This window comes from Halichoerus grypus, chromosome 4 (genome assembly GCF_964656455.1).
Source record: "Halichoerus grypus chromosome 4, mHalGry1.hap1.1, whole genome shotgun sequence".
Classification (NCBI taxonomy): domain Eukaryota; kingdom Metazoa; phylum Chordata; class Mammalia; order Carnivora; family Phocidae; genus Halichoerus; species Halichoerus grypus.
In genome coordinates this window covers 180,223,979-180,244,844 of record NC_135715.1, presented here as the reverse complement: position 1 = coordinate 180,244,844, position 20,866 = coordinate 180,223,979, and the positions used below count along the sequence as shown (strand labels likewise).

The window sequence follows — 20,866 nt, the reverse complement described above, 5'->3', positions numbered from 1 at the left end:
AAAACAATTTTTAAGTGAACAGTTTAAAGGAGAGGAGGGATGTAAGAGGAGAGAAAAGTAAGATGGTAGGAAAGGAGGTTGTTTTCTATGCTTCCTCTAGTGTAGTCCTTGCTTTGAGTTTTGAAATACTTACATTTCTTCCTGAGAGTTATATGTAAATTTGTAATTTCATTAAACCAGAGAAAGTTACTTTTTTTTTTTAGACCCTTCTTGGGATGCCTGGGTGGCTCAGTCGGTTAAGCACCCGACTCTTGATTTCGGCTAAGGTCATGATCTCAGGGTCCTGGGATCGAGCCCCACGTTGGGCTCCGCACTCAGTGTGAAGTCTGCTTGAGATTCTCTCTCTCTGCCCCTTACCCCACTCATGCTCGTGCTCTTTCTCTCTCTCAAAGTAAATAAAATCTTTGAAGAAGTTTGTTGTTGTTGTTAAAATTTATGCCAAATGTGAGAAACTGTAAGATTTGCTGTATGTAGTTTTTTTTGGACATGTATTATTGCTGAAAACATATTTTTAATACAATTTGATTTTGAAAGTCACTGAAACAAATTTTAGAAGCCCTTTTTGTAAAACTTGCTTCTAAGTATTTTTTAAATATACAACTTAAGGATCTAAATAGCTGTTAAAATGAAGACCCGGGTAGGTAAATTATAGCCTGTTTGCCAAATGTGGCCCACCAACAGTTTGGTTAAGGGGAAAAAAAAAAATCAAAAGAAGAGTAATATTTCATTGCATATGAAAATTACATAAATTTTTAGATGTCAGTCCTTAAATAAACTTTTATGGGAACACAGTCATGCCCATTCATTTCTGTGTTATCTGTGGCTTCTTTCTTGTTACAGTTACAAAACTGAAGTAGTTGCAACAGAGACCATATGGCCCACAATTCTATAAAATATTTACTCTCTGGCACTTTATAGAAAAAAATTTCCTAGCCCCAAATCTAGAAACTGCTATTCTAACTCCATTTTCAAAAGTTTTCCGATTATAAAGCTTTTGTATATCATTGTACAGTTTTGACACAGTCTCAGTAAGTTCTTACTTCAAAGAAACACCAGACATGGGGGAAAGCAGTATTTTACCTCCACATTTTAATCTAGTGAAAAATGATATAAAAAAATGGACAGAATCCAGAATTATTCTAAGAATAATATAGTGAGATAAACCAATTTTAAAATACAGGTATTGGCCTAGGACATCACTTGAGAAATATTAGGGATTGCTCTGAGGAAAATACTAAGGAATAGAAATATATGCTAAAAGTTTCATATAAACTTTGTCATGGTGTGTAATGAAATAAATTCTGGTGTATTTTATTTCATTTATTGTCATGTTGTTTGAACTTTGAGATAGATGTACACAAAAATATCTAAGATTTTTAATTGGTTTTTATATTTCTTCCCTTATTCTGTTGACTGCTAATTACACAGTAAATAAGTTATTCTTTTGATAGACATTGTGTAGGATTACTGGGCTCTGGATTAGAATTGTGTAGGAACTCAAAGCTGCAGTTTTCTTTTTTTGTGTGGCTTTTTTGTTATGCTGTATGGGCATCTTCCATGTAAACTAAAACGTACTGAGACATTTTATTGATGCTCTCAAAGCATCTTATCTGAAAGCTTTCATAAGTTGCAATAATAACCATTAACTAGCCTAATTTTTTTCCTTTTCTCTATTTCACTGGGTTTTTTTTCCTAATTTTTCATATGATCAGCAAGTGGTAGTGATGGAAAAATAAGCTTCTTTAAGTTCACATATCAGAATAAACAGAGATTCACATTTTTTTCCTTAATCCTTAATGTAGTCGATTTGTATGTTCTTTCTGATTGCAGACCTTGCTTGCATGTACAAGTTATTTAGTCGTGTGCCAAATGGCTTGAAAACAATGTGTGAGTGTATGAGTTCCTATTTGAGGGAGCAAGGTAAAGCCCTTGTTTCTGAGGAAGGAGAAGGAAAGAATCCTGTTGACTATATCCAGGTAAGCGAATACAGAAGATTCTCTTTAAGTTTGTGATAAAATAATTTTGACACATACTAATAAAAAGTTCACTTTTACTGAGCTGTATGTATTTTGTATTTTTTACTTTAATTTTCCCAATAGAAAAATAATATGTGTAATTATCCTAAATATTTTAGAATTTTGTGAAGTATGTATCTTTGTATCGGGGAACCAAAGTCAGCCGCTGCTTTTCATTTGTTAACTTGTTTGATGAAGACCTTATTTAAATGATTTAAAGAGTGAAAATAACTACTTTTTTGTATGCTTTAGTATTCATATACTTTGGGGCATTAGAAAAAAATAACTGTTTTCAGTTAAATACCTTTTGTTGAAAAATGTGCTTTAAAGCAATACTATGAATAAATTATGCTCCAAGTTTTTCATGTTTCAGTATACGTAATCGCTTTTTTGGTGCATCTTTAAAGCTCATTTTCTTGGGCTTTACCCATTCAGTCAAGACAGAGAAGGCTGTGGAGAAATAGCACAGAGGTTCTTTAGGTCATCTTCAATAGAGTAATATACAAATGGAAAATGGACTACTTTCCTCATTGCTGACATGTTTAATATGGGCTTAGATAAAGTCCTGAAAATAGTAATACAGAATCTGTAAGTTTAACACCGAATGCACCCATTTATTACCAGCAAAGTTAAGATAAACATACCTGATTGTAAGTTATTGTTTATAGAAAAAATTATTATAATGTATCCTGAATTTCTTTGTTTCTATTTGGAAGGGCTTATTGGATCTGAAGAGTAGGTTTGATCGCTTCCTCCAGGAATCGTTCAATAATGACCGGCTCTTTAAACAAACTATTGCGGGTGACTTTGAGTATTTTCTCAACCTCAACTCCAGGTCCCCTGAATACCTCTCATTATTTATTGATGATAAGCTGAAGAAAGGAGTCAAAGGGGTAAGTATTAAAGCATTTGAAAACACATTATGTTTTATTTGTAGATTTAAAATTGTATATAAAATTAGGAAATATAAAAATAGGAAATTTTGTAGATATGAAATTACATCTGTTCCTTTGCTGTGCTTTAAACATGTGCTGTGTTGTTTGAAAAGGATTGTTTAAGGTATCTGAAATGGTACTTTGACATTTCACTTAATGTATAATTTACATTAGAACCAAACAACTACACAGCCACAATTGTTCAACAGTCTTTATGGATTTGATGTGCTATAGAGATAATAGGGAACTAGAAGACAAATACCATAGCATGGAATGTTGCTTGCTGTCATCTGGTTCTGGGAGTTACATATCAAACAGTAATACTTGGATGCCAAGAATGTGAAGGAGTAGATTAGAATTGCTAACAGAAAGTAGTTTGAAAGCCTTTATTATATATCTGGGATCTTGGAGTTTACTACAGTGTAGAAAATCAGATTAAGTATATCGTGATCACATATACATTGGTCTTTTTAACTTCATCTTAGAATTTGTGAAAGAAAAGGGAAAAGCAGCAAATGGCCACAGATTTTCCAGCCAGCTATAACAATGAAGAAACAAGAGGAAGATCACGATAGGAAAGACAACATCCATTTGGTCTTCATATTTTTAAATATATGCTAAATAAAATCTGCTACAATATCATCCTGCCTTTATTTAAAAGATAAGGACAGGGGCCTTTTTAGTCTTTGAATTATATAACCAATTATTACTCTTCTGTTTGCACAACGTAGATTTTGAATGAGCTGATAGAAAATGTCTGTCTTTTGCCTATGTAAGTTTCTGCCTAAATACTATGGAAAAGCATTGTAAGATTCTTTTTTGTGATTAAAATTTCATTTCAGGGGCACTGGGGTGGCTCAGTCGGTTAAGCCTCTGCCTTCGGCTCAGGTCATGATTCCAGGGTCCTGGGATCGAGCCCCACATCGGGCTACCTGCTCAGCAGAGAGTCTGCTTCTCCCTCTGCCCCTCACACCCCCGCAGCTCGTGCTCTCTCACTTGCTCAGTGGTCTCAAATAAATAAAATCTTAAAAAAAAAAAAAATTTCATTTCATTTGTTCTCAGTCATCCTTTAATCCAGCCATTATCCCCTCATTTGCTCCATTCAGTGGTAGCCCTCTAGGAAAGGGAATTCCAGTCCCTGATCCATGCTGCACTAGATGAGGGAGTGGTGCTACTCTGAAGTAGGAGGCACATTCTCAAACTGGGTCCCTCCTGACAACATCTCTCAACCAGACTATTTATGTTTGTTGTCCAAGTCTTGTTTTTGTTTTTAGAGAGATGGGGGTAGGGGAGGGGCAGGAGGAGAGTGAGAATCCCAAGCAGGCTCAAAGCCCAGCACAGAGCCCAATGCAGGGCTCGATCTCACCACTCTGAGATCATGACCTGAGCTGAAATCAGGAGTCAGATGATCAGCCCACTGAGCCATCCAGGCACCCCAGTCTTGTTTGTAAACTGCAGATGAACTGTGGTGATATTTTTGTAGAACTAAAGTTTTATAATTATTAAATTGTCTTTTCATTGATTTTGCAGCTAACAGAACAAGAAGTAGAAACAATATTGGATAAGGCAATGGTCCTTTTTAGGTTTATGCAAGAAAAAGATGTATTTGAACGTTATTATAAACAACACTTGGCAAGAAGACTTCTCACAAATAAAAGTGTTTCTGATGACTCTGAAAAAAATATGATATCTAAGTTAAAGGTAAGGTGTATATAAGCTGGAATGATGCGCCCCTACTAATGTTTATCACATGATTGAACACTACAACATGTGATTAGAAAATATTTAATTGATTTAAAATGCTTATTTCTCTAAGTTAATAAAGCTGGATTTTTTGAGCAGGTTACACTTAGATTTGTTTATGTTCTGGGACATTCAGAGTTTGGAATTTCTCTTGGTGTGGCAGGATACATTCATGGAGATACATTCATGGAGATCTGGGGGAGGGATTAGTGCAAGGGAAATAGGAAAGGGAGTGTCACCATTTAGTTTCATTTCACAAAGTGTGGACCATGGACTACCTGTACTGGTATCACCTGAGCTGCCTATTAAACACGTAGTGTGGGTCCATACGTTTAGTGAGGTGTATTGGGATCTCCAAAAGAGTCTGTGAACCTGCGTTTTAAAATAAAATCCATGGGTTACTCTTAAACACACTGAAGTTTGGTAGCCACAGGCATAGAGCAGCTACTGGAAAGATACAGAAAGGATGTCAGTTACGTGGGAGAGTTTATTTCTTTGTATATTTGCTCATAGAAAAATCCATTGTTTATTTGTGTATATTTGCGGTTTCTTCCACAGACTGAATGCGGATGTCAGTTCACATCAAAACTGGAAGGAATGTTTAGGGATATGAGCATCTCAAACACAACTATGGATGAATTCAGGCAGCATCTACAGGCAACTGGGGTAAGATTCTCCATTAATTGCTCCTTGTGTGTATGTGTCTATGTGAAGTCTTCAATAATGCGCACTTTCATCCATGTTAAACTGAACTGGTGTCATTTCTTTAAGTGGTATTAGTGGCAACATTTGTATTGTCTGTGTGTACTTTAAAAATTATTCTCCCCCATATTAGCCCTTTTTTTTAACTATTAGTGTTAAAATATTTTTTCCTTATTCTCCCAAAACTTAGTTTATCCTCTCCACTTGAAGGGATGTGCTGAAAATTTAATAGATAGAGTGATTCCACTGTTGTAACCATTATAGATTGTGGAAAGAAGACAGGGCTTGGGCAAGCTTGCTGAGTTTAGTACTCTTCTCTCACTTTACCCCCCAGGATTGTGCGAGCTTAAGAATCATTACCTGACCTTCCTCTATATACTTCAGTATTCTCATCTGTAAGATCAGCATAAAGGGGTCTGACGTTTTTTATGTCATATTTATAACATGTGTTATAAATATGGTTTTGTATTGTGACTCCCAGAAGGCAGTAAAGCTGCAGCTTACATGGCTTTGGAGTCTGATGGGTTTTTGTGAGGATTTAATGAAGTTCAGAATTTTGTTTCTTTTTTTTTTTTTTTTATGTTTTTCAACTTCATCTTAAGTTGAGAGAACTCCACAGGTTTTCTTTAAAAGTTTTCTTTCTCAAGTGACCGTATACAGCTGCATAATTAAGACCTGTAACAGCCACTTAAAAAATTTGGAGGTTATACCTCTGATTCTCTTCTCTCTCTCTCTCTTTTTTCTTTTTTTTTTTTTTTGAGAGAAAATGCAGGGCAGGGGGAGTTGGTTGGGAAGGGCTGAGGGAGGGAGAGAATCTTAAGCAGGTTCCATGTATGGAGCCTGACAGGGGGCTGGATCTCACAACCCTGCGATCATGACCTGAATTGAAACGAGTCGGACGCTTAACCAACTGAGCCACCCAGGGCACCCCCATTCCTTTGATATTTAGATACGAAACCATCACTTACACTGCTCCCAGTCTCATCACAGACAGATTATGTGAAAATACCTAATTCTATAGAAATGGACATTTATATTATATATATATATTAAGGCATTCTGACTCAGAGGGACTTCTGGTCTCTCCGCATTGTAAATAGTTACATGATTTGCCTCATAAAGTTTATTGTGGAAAAGGGCTGAGAGCAGGAAAGATACAAGTCTGTGACAAATAGAAATTTTGTTGGGCATGAGCTGAATAATGTGGTTATCCTAGATACTTTTTTTCTTTTTTAGATTGTTTATAGAGATTTGTGCTTGATTCTGATACATTAATGTAATTATATTTTCATGCAATAGAATTATTTTTCCTGTTCATTTTTTTCTTCCACTAATTCTATACATATTGAATGCTTTAGGGATATAATCTGGTCTGAGTAAATATTTTGTTGAAATAAACCATCTGTAAGAGAAATGTTCCTGGGTGGGTTCAACACTCTTACTATATAAGTGTCTAATTAATTACCTTGTCTGTGATCAGTGAAGGTCTTTTGATAAGAAAATTACGATCTTTACTCTTGACCACTTTGTTGCCGTTGTTCATTTTAAAAAAGGGGAGGGGGCTAGTTGTTCAGCATGATGATTTTATCAGATCCTGTTATTTTTGGTTATAAAGTTTGTGAATTTTTCATTTAATAATTCAAATATCTCTCGCACTCTGTGGTAGAATATTTAATAATTTGTTAGCTGGGGACGCCTGGCTGGCTCAGTCGTTAAGTGTCTGCCTTGGCTTAGGTCATGATCCCAGGGTCCTGGGATTGAGTCCCGCATCGGGCTCCCTGCTTGGCGGGGAGCCTGCTTCTCCCTCTGCCGCTCCCTCTGCTCGTGCTCTCTCTTTCTCTCTCTCTCTCTCTGACAAATAAAATCTTTAAAAAATAATAATAATAATTTGAACTGCAGTGAGAGTACTTACCAAGATGCTCAGAGTTACATATCTGCTAATCTGGTTGCGGTTTCCACTTACTGTAAGGCCATTATTTGCCTGCAGTTACTGGCTTTTTTTAAGTGTTTATGCTAAGGATCTTAAGCTTTAAGTCTTCCGAAGCCTTAATCTACATTAGAAAGATTTGATGAAAAGTGGCAAAATTATCAGAACAAATATTGAGCTTTCTGAAATCTTTGAGCTCTTTTAAAATATCACCAATCCTCAAGCAGACCTTTCTCTAACTTTAAGTGCTCTTGGCCTATTGAAATCTATCAAGAGAGTGGCTGTTCCATTTACTTTTAGAAGTAATATATTGGGGTGCCTGGGTGGCTCAGCCATTAAACGTCTGCCTTTGGCTCAGGTCCTGGTCCCAGGGTCCGGGGATCTAGTCCCGCATCGGGCTCCCTGCTCAGCGGGAAGCCTGCTTCTTCCTCTCCCACTCCCCCTGCTTGTGTTACCTCTCTCACTATGTCTCTCTCTGTCAAATAAATAAATAAAATCTTAAAAAAAATAAAAAGAAGTAATAGAACAAGTGCTCTCTTAAAATTCAAATAATACTTGTGGTATATTTTATTTAGATAAATCTTAATTATGATGCTGAAGGAAATTTTAAGTGTTTGCCCGTTTTTTCCTGTGTTTTTATTTTAAAAACTGGGACGGGGCAGGGAAACCAGGCTTGCTATTATATTTCTGTTTGTTTATATCAGCAAGTCATATCCTATTCCAACAGACTTTCCTGATATCTCAGTCTCTGTATACTTGTCCCTGTCATGTACTATCTTTGAATATAAGTTGAATGTCTTCAAAATATTACTAAAAAAGCTATAGGAAGAGGAGTTAGAAACCAGTAAAGCAATAGTTCTTTGAGTTTCTTTGTTTTTTGTTTTGTTTTTTTCCATTTAACAAATATCTAGCAAAGAAAAGTGCTTTCCACGCCAAGCATTGTTTGGGCACTGGATAGAGAGCAGAGAATGAGAGAGACTTAATTCCCTTCCATGATGGAACTTCCATTCTATTCTGGGAGACAGATGACAAACAAGATAAGCAAGCATATAGCACCTTAGTTGGTGATAGGTGATATGGAGGAAATCTGTAATGGCAAAGTGGTCAGGGAAGGCTTCCTTTAAAAACTGACGTTTTGAGGAAAGATTTGAAGATTAGGGAGCAAGCCGTGTGAGTATATGGGAGAAAGGAGAAAAGACTTTATTGTCTTGGGTGGATTAAACCAAGTTGTGACACCATTACTGCCACTTGAAAATGCACCACTCCCACTGCCAACCTCTGCTCGTCGTCTAAGAGTCCCTCCTGTGGCCCTCTCTCCTCTAAGGCATCTTAAGATTACTAATTCAACCTCTGTTTTGTTGTGTTTTTTTAGGATTTTTTCTTTTTTTCTTTTCTTTTCCTTTCCTTTTCTTTTTCCTTTTTCCTTTCCTTTTTCCTTTCCTTTCCTTTCTCCTTTCCTTTCTCCTTTCCTTTCTCCTTTCCTTTCTCCTTTCCTTTCCTTTTTCCTTTCCTTTCCTTTCCTTTTTCTTTCCTTTCCTTTTTCCTTTCCTTTCCTTTTTCCTTTCCTTTTTCCTTTCCTTTCCTTTCCTTTCCTGACAGAGAGAGAGAGAGAGCATGAGCCAGGTGAGGGGCAGAGAGAGAAGCAGACTCCCCTCTGAGCAGGGAGCCTGACGTGGGGCTTGATCCTTGGACTCTGGGATCATGACCTGAGCCGAAGGCAACCATTTAACCTTGACTGAGCCACCCAGGCTCCCCCCCACCCCCCCCAGTTCAACGTCTTTAAAATTGAGTAGTGATTTAGTAGATACTTGTGAAGAATCTGAGTGTGGCGTATTCTTGATATTTATGAAGTTTAGCCCTCCCTTTTAAAAAATCTGTATCATGAATCATCCAGGTTAGATAAATACGGAAAAATGGTTAGAACAAGCTGTGAATATCAATAATAAAGATAATATTTCACCATGAGGAATTCCTATTAATGTGCTTTCTAGTTTTCTTAAAAATTTATGTATGAGGCGCCTGCGTGGCTCAGATGGTTAAGTGTCTGCCTTCAGCTCAGGTCATGGATCCCAGGGTCCTGGGATCGAGTCCCGCATCGGGCTCCTGGCTCAGCGGGGAGCCTGCTTCTGCCTCTCCCCCTGCTCACACTCTCTCTCTCTCTCTCTCTCTCTCTCTCTCTATCTGCGTCTCAAATGAATAAATAAAATCTTTAAAAAAAAAAATTTATGTCTAAAGAAGAAAATAACCATGACAGTAATGCTAGCATCTGTTTTGTAGAGGTGGTTATCCATTATCCAGCATCTGTAGAGCACACTGTGTAGAACTGGATCTACAGTGTCCTTTGCAGAGGTTGTTAAAATAAGAACTACATGTGAAAACATGAAAGTTTTGATCAGTGTAGTTGAAATGTGAACAGGATAGTAGAAATAGGTTAAGATGGTAAAAATATTTAAAAGCTGAGATGAAAGATTAATATCCATAAGATGAAAGATTTAGAATTCTCTCTAAAATGATACTGATAGGGCCTGTTGACATTTTATATAAAAAACCATAAGGGCCAAAACTTCACTCCTCTCAGTGACACCAGTAAGACTTTGTTCGTGTACTAAGAACTCTGCTTTGGTCATTATTTTAAAATCGGCATCTTAAGCAATAATTATAGATATTTGCCAGGATAGTTAAAATTTGGAAAACACTGATCTAATCTTTAAGAAGGTAAGTTTTATTTGCTAGATATTGGACATGGAGCTAACTACTTGGCTAACTCTAACCCAGTGTCTATATGGAATGGAAAACAAATCCTAGTTAATTTGAGGGGGACATCTTTTTTATCTTCCACACAGGTATCTCTAGGTGGTGTTGATCTCACAGTCCGGGTGCTCACGACAGGTTATTGGCCCACTCAGTCAGCCACACCAAAGTGCAACATCCCACCAGCACCAAGACATGCTTTTGAGATATTCAGAAGGTAAACATAGATCAAACTTTGTGTTTGTAAGTACAAATAATTGTCCAAAGTTGAAATAAACTTGAGCAATAGTGTCCCTGATTGAGGATGAATTTATTCCATTTTTTACCTCATGTTCAAAAGGAAAAATTGTTCTTTATGCTTTTTAATATGTAAAAATGAGTTGCATTAAACTCTTTGGAGAGGCTTGTTTTCCATGGTTGATGTCTGCCTCTGGCTTAGAGTAAATTGATGACTGGGTTACTATGGAGAAAAGTGGTCTTATGAATTGTGGCAGCTGAGCGGCAGGCCACGGGGCAAAGTATACTAATAGAAATTAACCTTTCCATTATACATAGATGCTTGTTAAGGGTTGTTACCCTGTAGTTTATAATTCCAAATGTGTAAATTATATGATTTTCTAAAACCTGGTTTGATCTGCTAAAGGTTTTACTTAGCCAAACACAGCGGTCGACAGCTCACACTCCAGCATCATATGGGTTCCGCGGATCTCAATGCCACCTTTTATGGACCAGTTAAAAAGGTAAATATTGATAGTTTGAACACACTTACATTAAGTAATTTAAAGTTAGTTTATAGAATTGATTTCTCGTTTTTGTTGACCTGGGTAAATTATGTATTTCTCTTATTTTTACTACTCAATTGAAATACTCAAAAGGGGAAGCTGGCTTTAGCTTCTGTTCTCTCAGTTGCTAGCTTCATTGGACAGTATGAAGACTCTATCAGTAGCCTAGCCTTCCTTCAGGAATATATAATAAGACAGTATTGCATAAGATAATAAAATGTAAATTGATTTGAGAGCATACAAAGCTGTGAGTCCCTTTTCAAAATTATCAGTCTTTTATAATCCTTATTTCCAATAGATCAAAACCAGAAAATTCACAAGATCTGTGAGATATACAAAATATTAATAAAGTGGTTATTATAAAAATTAGCAAGGCACTAGTGAATTTGCCTTCATTTGCCTTCAAATAGAGAAATAATAAAAAGCTTTTAGAGAAATATTAAGGAAAAATACCCAAGTTGTTATTTAGGCAGCAAATAAAAGTTTTATTTTATATTTTAATAATAGTGCTACTGGTTTCATATGTCACTGTTGTAACACTTTTTTTTTTAATATTGTCAGTGTCTACACATTCTGATTTTTATATTTAATTGAAATGGGAAGTATTCTTTACAATTCATTTACTTGAATAATGTTTGACACTATTATATATTTGAGTGTAAGTGGGAAAGATAAGGATAAAAACTCGGCTTTTAATTCTTGCTTTTGTTTTAGAGGAGTGGATTTTTTCCTAAATAATCATGTTTTCTTTTGAAGTTTAAACAGATCAAAAAACAGTTCATATGAAGACTTAAATTTCTATTTTGTACTTAAATCATAGAGCAGGAACAGGCCCAAGGATGGCAGAGATTTTTCCCTCCATCCTGTGCTGTTATTTGATCTCCTGCTGTGATCAGACCACACAGAAGGAAACCCCTGCTACTTTTGGGAGCTTGTAAAATGACAGTGTTGTCTTTTAAGGCCATTATCCCATTGTGTACTGTTAAAATAATTTTAGCTACAACTATAAGGAATTGTTGATTCATTATTTGCTCAAATACATTAAAATGTTCATAATGGGGAAAAAAGGACAGTCCTTAAATAATGACTTAGTGTGCCTGTGTGTATGTGTGTACACATACCCATACACATACCCATTTTCTAAGTGACATTGCCTTTTTATGTAGGAATAAGTTACGTAGTTTTGCTAAGGGGAGAGTTTGATATTACAGTGCTTGTCTTTGAAAAGCATACAGTTAAAGTTATCAGGAGATAATTTTATCTTGCTTATATTTCTTAAAAAATGAAACAGGAAGATGGATCCGAAGTTGGTGTTGGAGGGGCACAAGTAACTGGCTCTAATACACGGAAGCACATATTGCAGGTCTCCACTTTCCAGATGACCATATTAATGCTCTTTAATAATAGAGAAAAATACACGTTTGAGGTATGGGTTGATTATATAAATTTTAAGCATTTGCATTGTTTCTGATTCTCACCTGTTACTGGAGTCTTTCTTATTTGAGTAACCTTTAAAGTTATTATTTGAGTAGTATTATTGTTATTATTAAGTAACCTTTGAGTACCATTAGAGAAAACAGCATAAAACTGGGCTGTGGAACTGTATGAACACCATACACATATTGGGTCACATTTCATTTAGTTTCTTAAAAATCAACTTTATCGAAGCAAAAGTTTTACATGATAAAACATGTCCCATCTAAGTGCATAATTTGATGAGTTTTAACAGATCTGTGAACCTGTGTAAGTGCCATCACAATCAAGGTACAAAATATTACCCCCTAAATTTTTATCCTCCTTTGCAGTCAGTTCCCTCCCCCTGTCCTCAGACTGCCGGTGATTCGCTTTATATCGCTGTAGATTAGTTTTGCCTTACTACAATTCCAGATAGATGGAATCCTAGAATATGTGTTGCTGTTGTCCAGTTTCTCTCACATATCACATATTTTTGAGATTCACCCATGTTGGTGTGTGTATAGTTTCAGTAGTTCATTCCTTTTTATTGCTGAGTGATACTCTAATACATGGATTTACTACGTTTTCTTTACCCATTCACCTATTGATGGGCTTTTGGGTTGTTCCCAGATTTAGGCTGTTATGAATAGAGATACGTTGAACTTCTTAAGAGACCCAAACTGTGTCCCAAAGTGTTGTGCTATTTTACATTCCTGCCAGCAGTGTAGGAGAGTTCCAGTTGCCCCACATCCTCTGCAAAATTTAGTAGTCTTTTAATTTTAACTGTTCAACTTGGTGTAATTTTATCTCATTGTGGATTTAATTTGCCTTTCCTTGACTATGAAGATGTTGAGCATCCTTTCTGTGTTCCTTTGCCACTTATATGTCCTGTTTGGTGAAGTGTCTGTTCCTATCTTTATCGGGTTGTTTAAAAGCTTTTTATAAATTTTGGATACAAATCCTTTGTCAGACCTATGTGCTGTGAATATTTTCAGTCTGTCATTTGCCTTTCCATTTAATTTAAATGACATTTTTTGAAGAGCAGAAGTTTCCAGTATTAAAAAAGTCCAGTTGCCACTTCTTTCCTTTTGTAGCTCATGCTTTTGATATCCTAGCTAAGAAATTATTGGTTACCCTGAGGTCTCAAAGATTTTCTTCTGATTTTATTCTAAGTGGCTTTTTAGTTTTAGCTTTCACATTTAGGTCTATGATCAGTTTCAGGTTAATTTTTTTATGTGGTTAAGATTAAGGATTAAGAATTATTTCCCCTCCTTGGGTGGCTGGCTGGCTCAGTCATTAGAACATATGACTGGATCCTCAGAGTCATGAGTTCGAGCCCCATGTTGGGGGTAGAGTTTACTTTAAAAAAATAGAAATAAAGATTTATTTCCCCCCACACACGGATAGTCAGTTGTTCATTCCATCATCATTTGTCAAAAAGATTGTTCTTTTCCCTTTAAATTACCTTGGCACCTTTATGAAAAAAATCAATTGACCATGTATGTATGGGTCTGTTTCTACACTCTGAGCTATTTCATTGATTTCTACGTCTATCCTTAGGCTAGTTTTACACTACTGTGATAGTGTCAAATTTCTTTTGTATACCCATCTTTTTTTTCTTTCCTCCTTTAAGTCCTTTGATTACATTAAATTCATTTGGTCTTTTCCCTTACCTTTAATGGGTGCATTGGAGTGGAAATAAAGATCATGCGATTCTTAAGTTTAAATTTAAGATAAAGAATTAATACTTTGAAAAGCTGTAAAATTACTGCCATATTTATACTTAGTTGAATGTCAGTTTTCAGATATAGGTGAACGTAGCAATAAGTTAAAGTTCGAAATTTAGAGTAAAATTAAATTGTAGGCCTATTTTAATACCTGCCTCTATACTTCCATTTATGTAATAGATATAATTAAATGAACATTTTTATGTGATACACCTCAAGGAAATGTTTTGAAACCCAGGTGTTTTAGGTCAGTGGCTAAGTCAAGAGGTTTTGCTCTTACCTGTTTCCAGATATGTCTTACCTAGGGAGTAACCTTAATTGTCAAGCACAAGTTACATGTGATTTAGTACCAAGGATATTGATTAAGCAGGTATTGAGTACCTTACTCAAGTTGTAAGCCTCTTCAAACAGAGGTGGAATTAAATCATCTCTAACAGCTTGACTGTTGTAATCTGCAGCTGCCATGGGTAATATATTTTAAACAAAATAAACTGCTTGATAAATGCTAATGTTGGTTTTCAGAGTCCTGCTTTGTAAAGACCTAGTGAAAGTAATGGGAGAAACAAAAACATAATCTAATTTTCTAAAGCTGTTATTAGAATTACTAGTAATTTTAGTGGTTCAGGCTTACTCTTCCCTTTCCCCACCAGCTTGGGATCAGTAAGGCTAATGAGCATCATTACATAGAGGATAAAATTAAGCAGAAAGTTCTTCTAATATTTCACATTTTAGCTAAGTCACAAACCAGATGCCTGAGTGTAAATGGCATATGTAGGATGCTATTCCTGTGGCTCCTAAAGCCTTTTGGCTGCTTGCATCTTGAACCAGGGGCATTGTGAGAGGCACTTCAAGTTGGTACTCAAACCATGTATTTCATTGTACTCTGCTGCGTAAGTTATTATTAGCTGGCTCTTTTACAGAAATCATCTCCACAAATTGGAGAAGATAGTTAAAAGTATTTAATACTTTTTAAAAGGAAGCTGATTTTGAAACTTCAACATTGTTTTTTTACGAGTTCAGTAAAATGGTGTATTAGTTATTTAATGCTGCATAACACATCTTAAAACCTAGGGGTTAAAACAACCACTAACAATTTATTCTTTCCTAGTTTCTGTGGGTTAAAGATTTAGGTGGGGCTCGGTTGGGTAGTTTTGGCTCAGAGTTTCTCATGAGGTTGTGAAGATGTCAGCTGCGGCATCAGTCATCTAATGTTTGTCTGGGGCTGGAAAACACACTTCTAAGCTATTGGTATACTCTTCCTTCCACAGGGCTGACAAGTTCATTTCGCCTGTTGATAAAGAGGTCTTAGTTTCTCTTCACGTGGGCCTTAACCACATGATTGTCCTTGCGTCCTGGTGGCTAATTCTCCTCCCTAAAGCAAGCCATCCAAGAGACCCAGGCAGAACCTGAAGTGCCTTTGTGACCTAGCCTTAGAAGTCACATATTGTCACTTTCGGATTTTCTTGATCACCCAAGTCAGCCCTGATACGGTGAGGGGATCACACAGGGGTAAAACATACCAGGATCATTACAGGCCATCTTGGAAGCTGCCTGCAAAAGGTGGCATTTATTCATAGTGTCACATTCATCCACAGTAGTCAGGCTGCTAAAGCTTTTTCCTTTTTTTATGTATTTCTTTAATTAATAGAAGTTTATATTATTTAAAACAGCTAAAATCAGGACATACATAAAGTGGTAGTCTATAGCTTGGATTATTATTAACTAGCATTTGGTTTTTGAAAGAGATATGGGTATTAATTATTAATACATATTTTTCTGAATGTTCTTTATTATAGTTCTTAAATTATTCTGAGAAAGAGTCTGAAGTATAAAAACTAATTATGGACAATAGCAAAATTAATGTCAGGCAGTAGAATAAAAATAGAAAATGATCAAGCAACAGTGATGATTGATATTTCATTAAGAAGTTATAACAATCATTAGTGACATAATTTCACATCATATAAAGGAAAGTGGTTGAAGTACAAGGTGAAATAGACAGTTCACAATCACAGAAGTCCCTCAGAGATGTACTGACTCACCAGACAATAAAAAAGAAGATATAGAAGATTTCATAATTAGCAAATTAAAATTGAAAGCTTTACAGAGAACTTTGAACTCAGAAACAAAATACCCAGATTGCTCTTGGGAAATACCTGAGGCTGGCATAACCTTATTACTAAAAGTGAACAAGGAGACTACAAAAAAGAAAAAGCTATAGGTTATTCAACCTTAAATGCACAAATCTTAAATAAAATATTAGCTAGTCCTATTCAGCAGTGTATTGAAAGAATGATTCCGTGTGTCCAAATAGGATTTATTCCTTTAATACAAAGAAGAAATTTGTTAAAATATAGTTAAGATTTTATTATATAATAATTAAGTTAACCAACCACATGCTGTCTTGCCAGACATTTCAAGGAGAAGACCAATTAATGATTTCTACAGATGTACAAAAAGCATTTGTAGAAGTCAAGTCTTCGTTTCATATTTCCAGGATATGGGGGACCCTTAACCACCTAACAATAGAATGAAATGCCTTTAATGTCATATGGATATATCTGATGAGAGACCTAAGCAAGCAGTAGTTAGTAGTAAAATATTAGACCTCTTCCCATTAAAGTTAGGAACAAGCTTTAGGATATCTGCCCTTATTACTGTTACTCACTTTTGTTTTATAAGTCCTAACTAACACACCAAGAAAAAAAAAGTTTTATAAAATACCTGGAGTTGACAAAATTTGTAGACAGTGTGTAATCATCTGAGAACATTGAGGAGAGTTCATTTGAAAAATCAACTTTTCTATAAATCAGTTAATCAGAAAATGAGATGAGGAAAGTTATATTTTAAATAAGAATCATAATCTTCCTAGGAATCATTCTAACAAGAAAGGTAGAAGACTTCCAGCAAAAGGGCAATAAAAGCAAAAGAATATGAAAGGGCAAATGTGCCCAGATGGGAAATTTACATGTTACAGAGGAGGTATTCCATTTATGTTTAACATTAATACCACTGTCTGAATGGGCATGTTCATGTTACATACATGTGTATTTGTATTCCTGTGTGTGTATGTAGATATGTAGGAAAAGTCATAAAGGATGCACGCCGAATTGCAATAGTTCCCTACGGGAATGATCTATAATTGTAAAATATCACCTAAGAAGGTATTTCTGGTTCTTTGAATATGATTAAGCAATAACATATGTAAATAAGTCACCTTTAGCATGTACATAATAATTATAATCAACATTCTAATATAACAGCACCTATTTAACTTGCTGGAATTAACATTTATAGCATTTGAAATGGCTAACATAGGTAGACATACAGAGATCATTTGAGGCAAAGGAATGTGCCTCATCATCACTAAATTGCTCTCAATCCTCACTTACCTGACAGTCCTTTAGAGCAACTTGAGCTGTTGCTCAGATTTGTGAAAGAGAGAATGACTCTCCAGATCAGTTACATAATCAATGTCCCCATCTTCATGCCTATTCTTCCTGAGCTGCTTTTGAGAAAGAAATAGCTCTGGATAGTAAATCAGAGTGATATATCCTACTGTGAAGACTTTGTGGCATCATACATCCCTGTAGACGTGTAGGAACCAAATCATATACGTGTGCAATTCTCATAATGTCCTATGGACCTAAGAGGCACATAATGAACCAAAAAATTACACATTCATTCTTCATACTGCTTTTTTTTCAGTATTACATTTTATTCATACCATGATATGTTGCAAAAATGATCACCTGCACTTCAAAACAGATTTCTTAACTGTTTTTCATGTTTTTCTAGAATTATCAGATATTTAATTTTTTTTTCATTTGGTCATACAGGCAGTAAATACAGTCAACTTGGATTATAAATTTTGATTGTATGATAGAAAGCCTTAGCTCAGGCTCACTTTGCTTCTTTCTATGAAGGAAGTTGCTGAGCAGAAGTAGTGTGGATCAACTTGGGAGGAAGATTGTAGAGTATTTCTAAAATTAGCAGTGCTATGTTGGTTAACACTTTATTTTTACCTAAATATTAAAGCAGGTCAGTAATAATCTCTGCTGGATGACATTTTTAGACCAGGCCTTATATCTTCTGAAACAAAAAAGTACATGTCTTTTCAATATTTTGTAATTTGAATCACCATTTTCTCTATAGTTTCTCCAAATAAGTGAGATTTTAGTGAAGGGTCCTAATTCTTTGTTGTAAAGGGAGTTCTTTGTTGTAAATTATCTTTTTAATACCTCTCTCTAACTCCTTCCTGCTTGGTCAGTTTTACTTTACTAATTAACTAATCTGTAATCTTTCAAAAAGTCTAATTATGTCAATCTGATGGAATTTCAGGAAATTCAACAAGAGACGGATATCCCCGAAAGAGAACTTGTTAGAGCTCTGCAGTCCCTCGCCTGTGGTAAACCAACACAGCGGGTTCTTACAAAAGAGCCCAAGTCCAAGGAAATAGAAAACGGCCACATATTCACAGTTAATGATCAGTTCACATCCAAACTACACAGAGTCAAGATTCAAACAGGTATCTGGAATTATATGTTTCCTCTTAGAAAAATGATACTTTTTCCTCTAAAGAAATTATTATCTGTTGGATTTCTGTCTTTAAAAAAAATAATGCTTGGGGCGCCGGGGTGGCTCAGTTTGTTAAGTGTCCTGCCTTCAGCTCAGGTCATGATGCCAGGGTCCTGGGATCGAGTCCCGTATGGGGTTCCCTGCAGAGCGGGGAGTCTGCTTCTCCCTCTCCCTCTGCATGCTGCTCCCCCTGCTTGTGCTCACTCTCTCTCTCTGTCTAATAAATAAGTCTTAAAAATAAAAAATAAAAAAAGTAATGCTTTTCTGGTGCTGCATGACACATAGGCTTAAGGAATTAAGTAGTTTTTATTCATATGTGTTCCTGTCAAAATACAGTTGAATCCAAGTTCAGGAAGCATTTAAAAAAGTAATTGGTGGTGTGAACAGGGTACTTATTTCTATATGGTTTTCGAGAAGGAAATAAAATTTTGTTAATATATTGGTAGTTACAAAATAACTTTTTAACTGGCTGAGTTAACTAATGACATCTATTTTTAAAACTGATTTACAGATTTCTCAAAGTTGGGGTTATCTATCCAGTGTGATTTTCAGATGCAGCTATTTATGTTTAGTAGATAGTCTTTTAAGTTTCAAAACCTTTAAAACCCATATTATCCTTCTAAAAACAGAAATGATCCTATTGTGAACAATTTTTAGTATGTTTTTATTTTTAATTAATAATGAACATCCTACTATATATTTAACATAATGTATGGTGTGTGTTTTCTATGTACATGAAGGGGAAAAGGCACTTTACCTTTACTGATGTTTAAAATTCTAACACTAGTGGCTCAGTCCTTAAGCGTATGCCTTCGGCTCAGGTCGTGATGCCGGGGTCCTGGGATCGAGCCCCGCATGGGGCTCCCTGCTCCGCGGGAAGCCTGCTTCTCCCTCTCCTACTCCCCCTGCTTGTGTTCCCTCTCTCGTGTCTCTCTCTGTCAAATAAATAAAATCTTTAAAAAAATAATAAAATAAAATTCTAATATAGTTTGCTCCCTGATTTCAAATTTAGTATTAGATAAACTTCCCAGGGCTGACTTCATCCATTACAGCTATGTATGTAGTCTATGTAGTAAAATAGTATTTTAAAGTAAGTTTTAAAATGATGCAGTTCTTTTGATTTTAAAAAATTGTATTTACATTATACATTAATAAAAAGATGAGGTCTTTTAAAAATTATTTTTATGTCAAATATATAATTGATTTCCAGACTACATTCATTCAGAAACGTTACATACACACTTCTGCTGACCTTTTTGACCCTGATTGGATTTGTATGCCCTCTGAAGCAGAGTGGTGTCTCTTTTAAAGCATTGCCTGCTTTGTCCCATGGTTGCAGACCATATCATTGTATCTTCATCACCAAAATGGCCCCATGTTTGGACACAGATGTAAATTGAAAATGAAATAGAACTACATTAAAGAGAGTTATGAAATAAAATATTTGTTTTCCCTAGTGTAAGACATAAGACTTTATAGTTTTAGGCAGATACAGGTTTTGGATTTTAGGACTTATTTGTATCCTAGATTTAGAGGAAGATATGTGGTGATATACATATATCTGAATTACCAAACCTCACCCTGCTTTACCCTAAATAAGTAACTCTTTGTAAGCCCAGATTCCATCATGTCCAGCAGTAATATTTTCAGATACTATTATTGTCATCAAAAAAATAGTCTTCTCTTCATGGATTTTTAATTTTGGGTGGTGGTGGTCTTTGTGTAGTATTTTAGATCTAATTAAAATAGAATTTTTTAAGGGTGCCTGGGTGGCCCATTCGGTTGTGTCCAACTCTCAATTTCAGCTCAGGTCATGATCGTGGGGTTGTGAGATTGAGCCCTGAGTCAGGGTCTGTGCTAGGCGTGGGGCCTGCTTGGGATTCTCTCTCCCTCCTCCCTCTGTCACCGCCGCCCGCAATCTCACTCTTGCTCACTCTCAAATAAATAAATAAATCTTTTTAAAAAATAGAAAATTTTGATGTTAAGTGTGTGTGTGTATATAGTACTTTAAATCTAATTAAAATAGGGGCGCCTGGGTGGCTCAGTCGTTAAGCGTCTGCCTTCAGCTCAGGTCATGATCCCAGGGTCCTGGGATGGAGCCCCGCATCGGGCTCCTTGCTCAGCGGGACAAGGAAGCCTGCTTCTCCCTCTCCTGCTCCCCCTGCTTGTGTTCCCTCTCTCGCTGTGTCTCTCTCTGTCAAATAAATAAATAAAATCTTTAAAAAAAAAATAAAAAATAAAAAAAATTAAT

At 35.8% G+C, this 20,866-nt stretch overlaps 1 protein-coding gene across 2 annotated transcripts in view; it reads left to right on the top strand.

Moving 5' to 3' along the window:
• Positions 1–20,866, top strand: part of CUL3 (cullin 3) — a 91,951-nt gene that overhangs the window by 65,191 nt on the left and 5,894 nt on the right. For both annotated transcript variants that reach the window (XM_036098723.2, XM_036098724.2), the window contains exons 7-14: positions 1,831–1,976; positions 2,732–2,908; positions 4,481–4,651; positions 5,252–5,359; positions 10,166–10,290; positions 10,717–10,813; positions 12,147–12,281; positions 18,379–18,565. In XM_036098723.2, the coding sequence (XP_035954616.2) occupies positions 1,831–1,976; positions 2,732–2,908; positions 4,481–4,651; positions 5,252–5,359; positions 10,166–10,290; positions 10,717–10,813; positions 12,147–12,281; positions 18,379–18,565 (1,146 nt within the window). The remainder of the gene's footprint in view (positions 1–1,830; positions 1,977–2,731; positions 2,909–4,480; positions 4,652–5,251; positions 5,360–10,165; positions 10,291–10,716; positions 10,814–12,146; positions 12,282–18,378; positions 18,566–20,866) is intronic.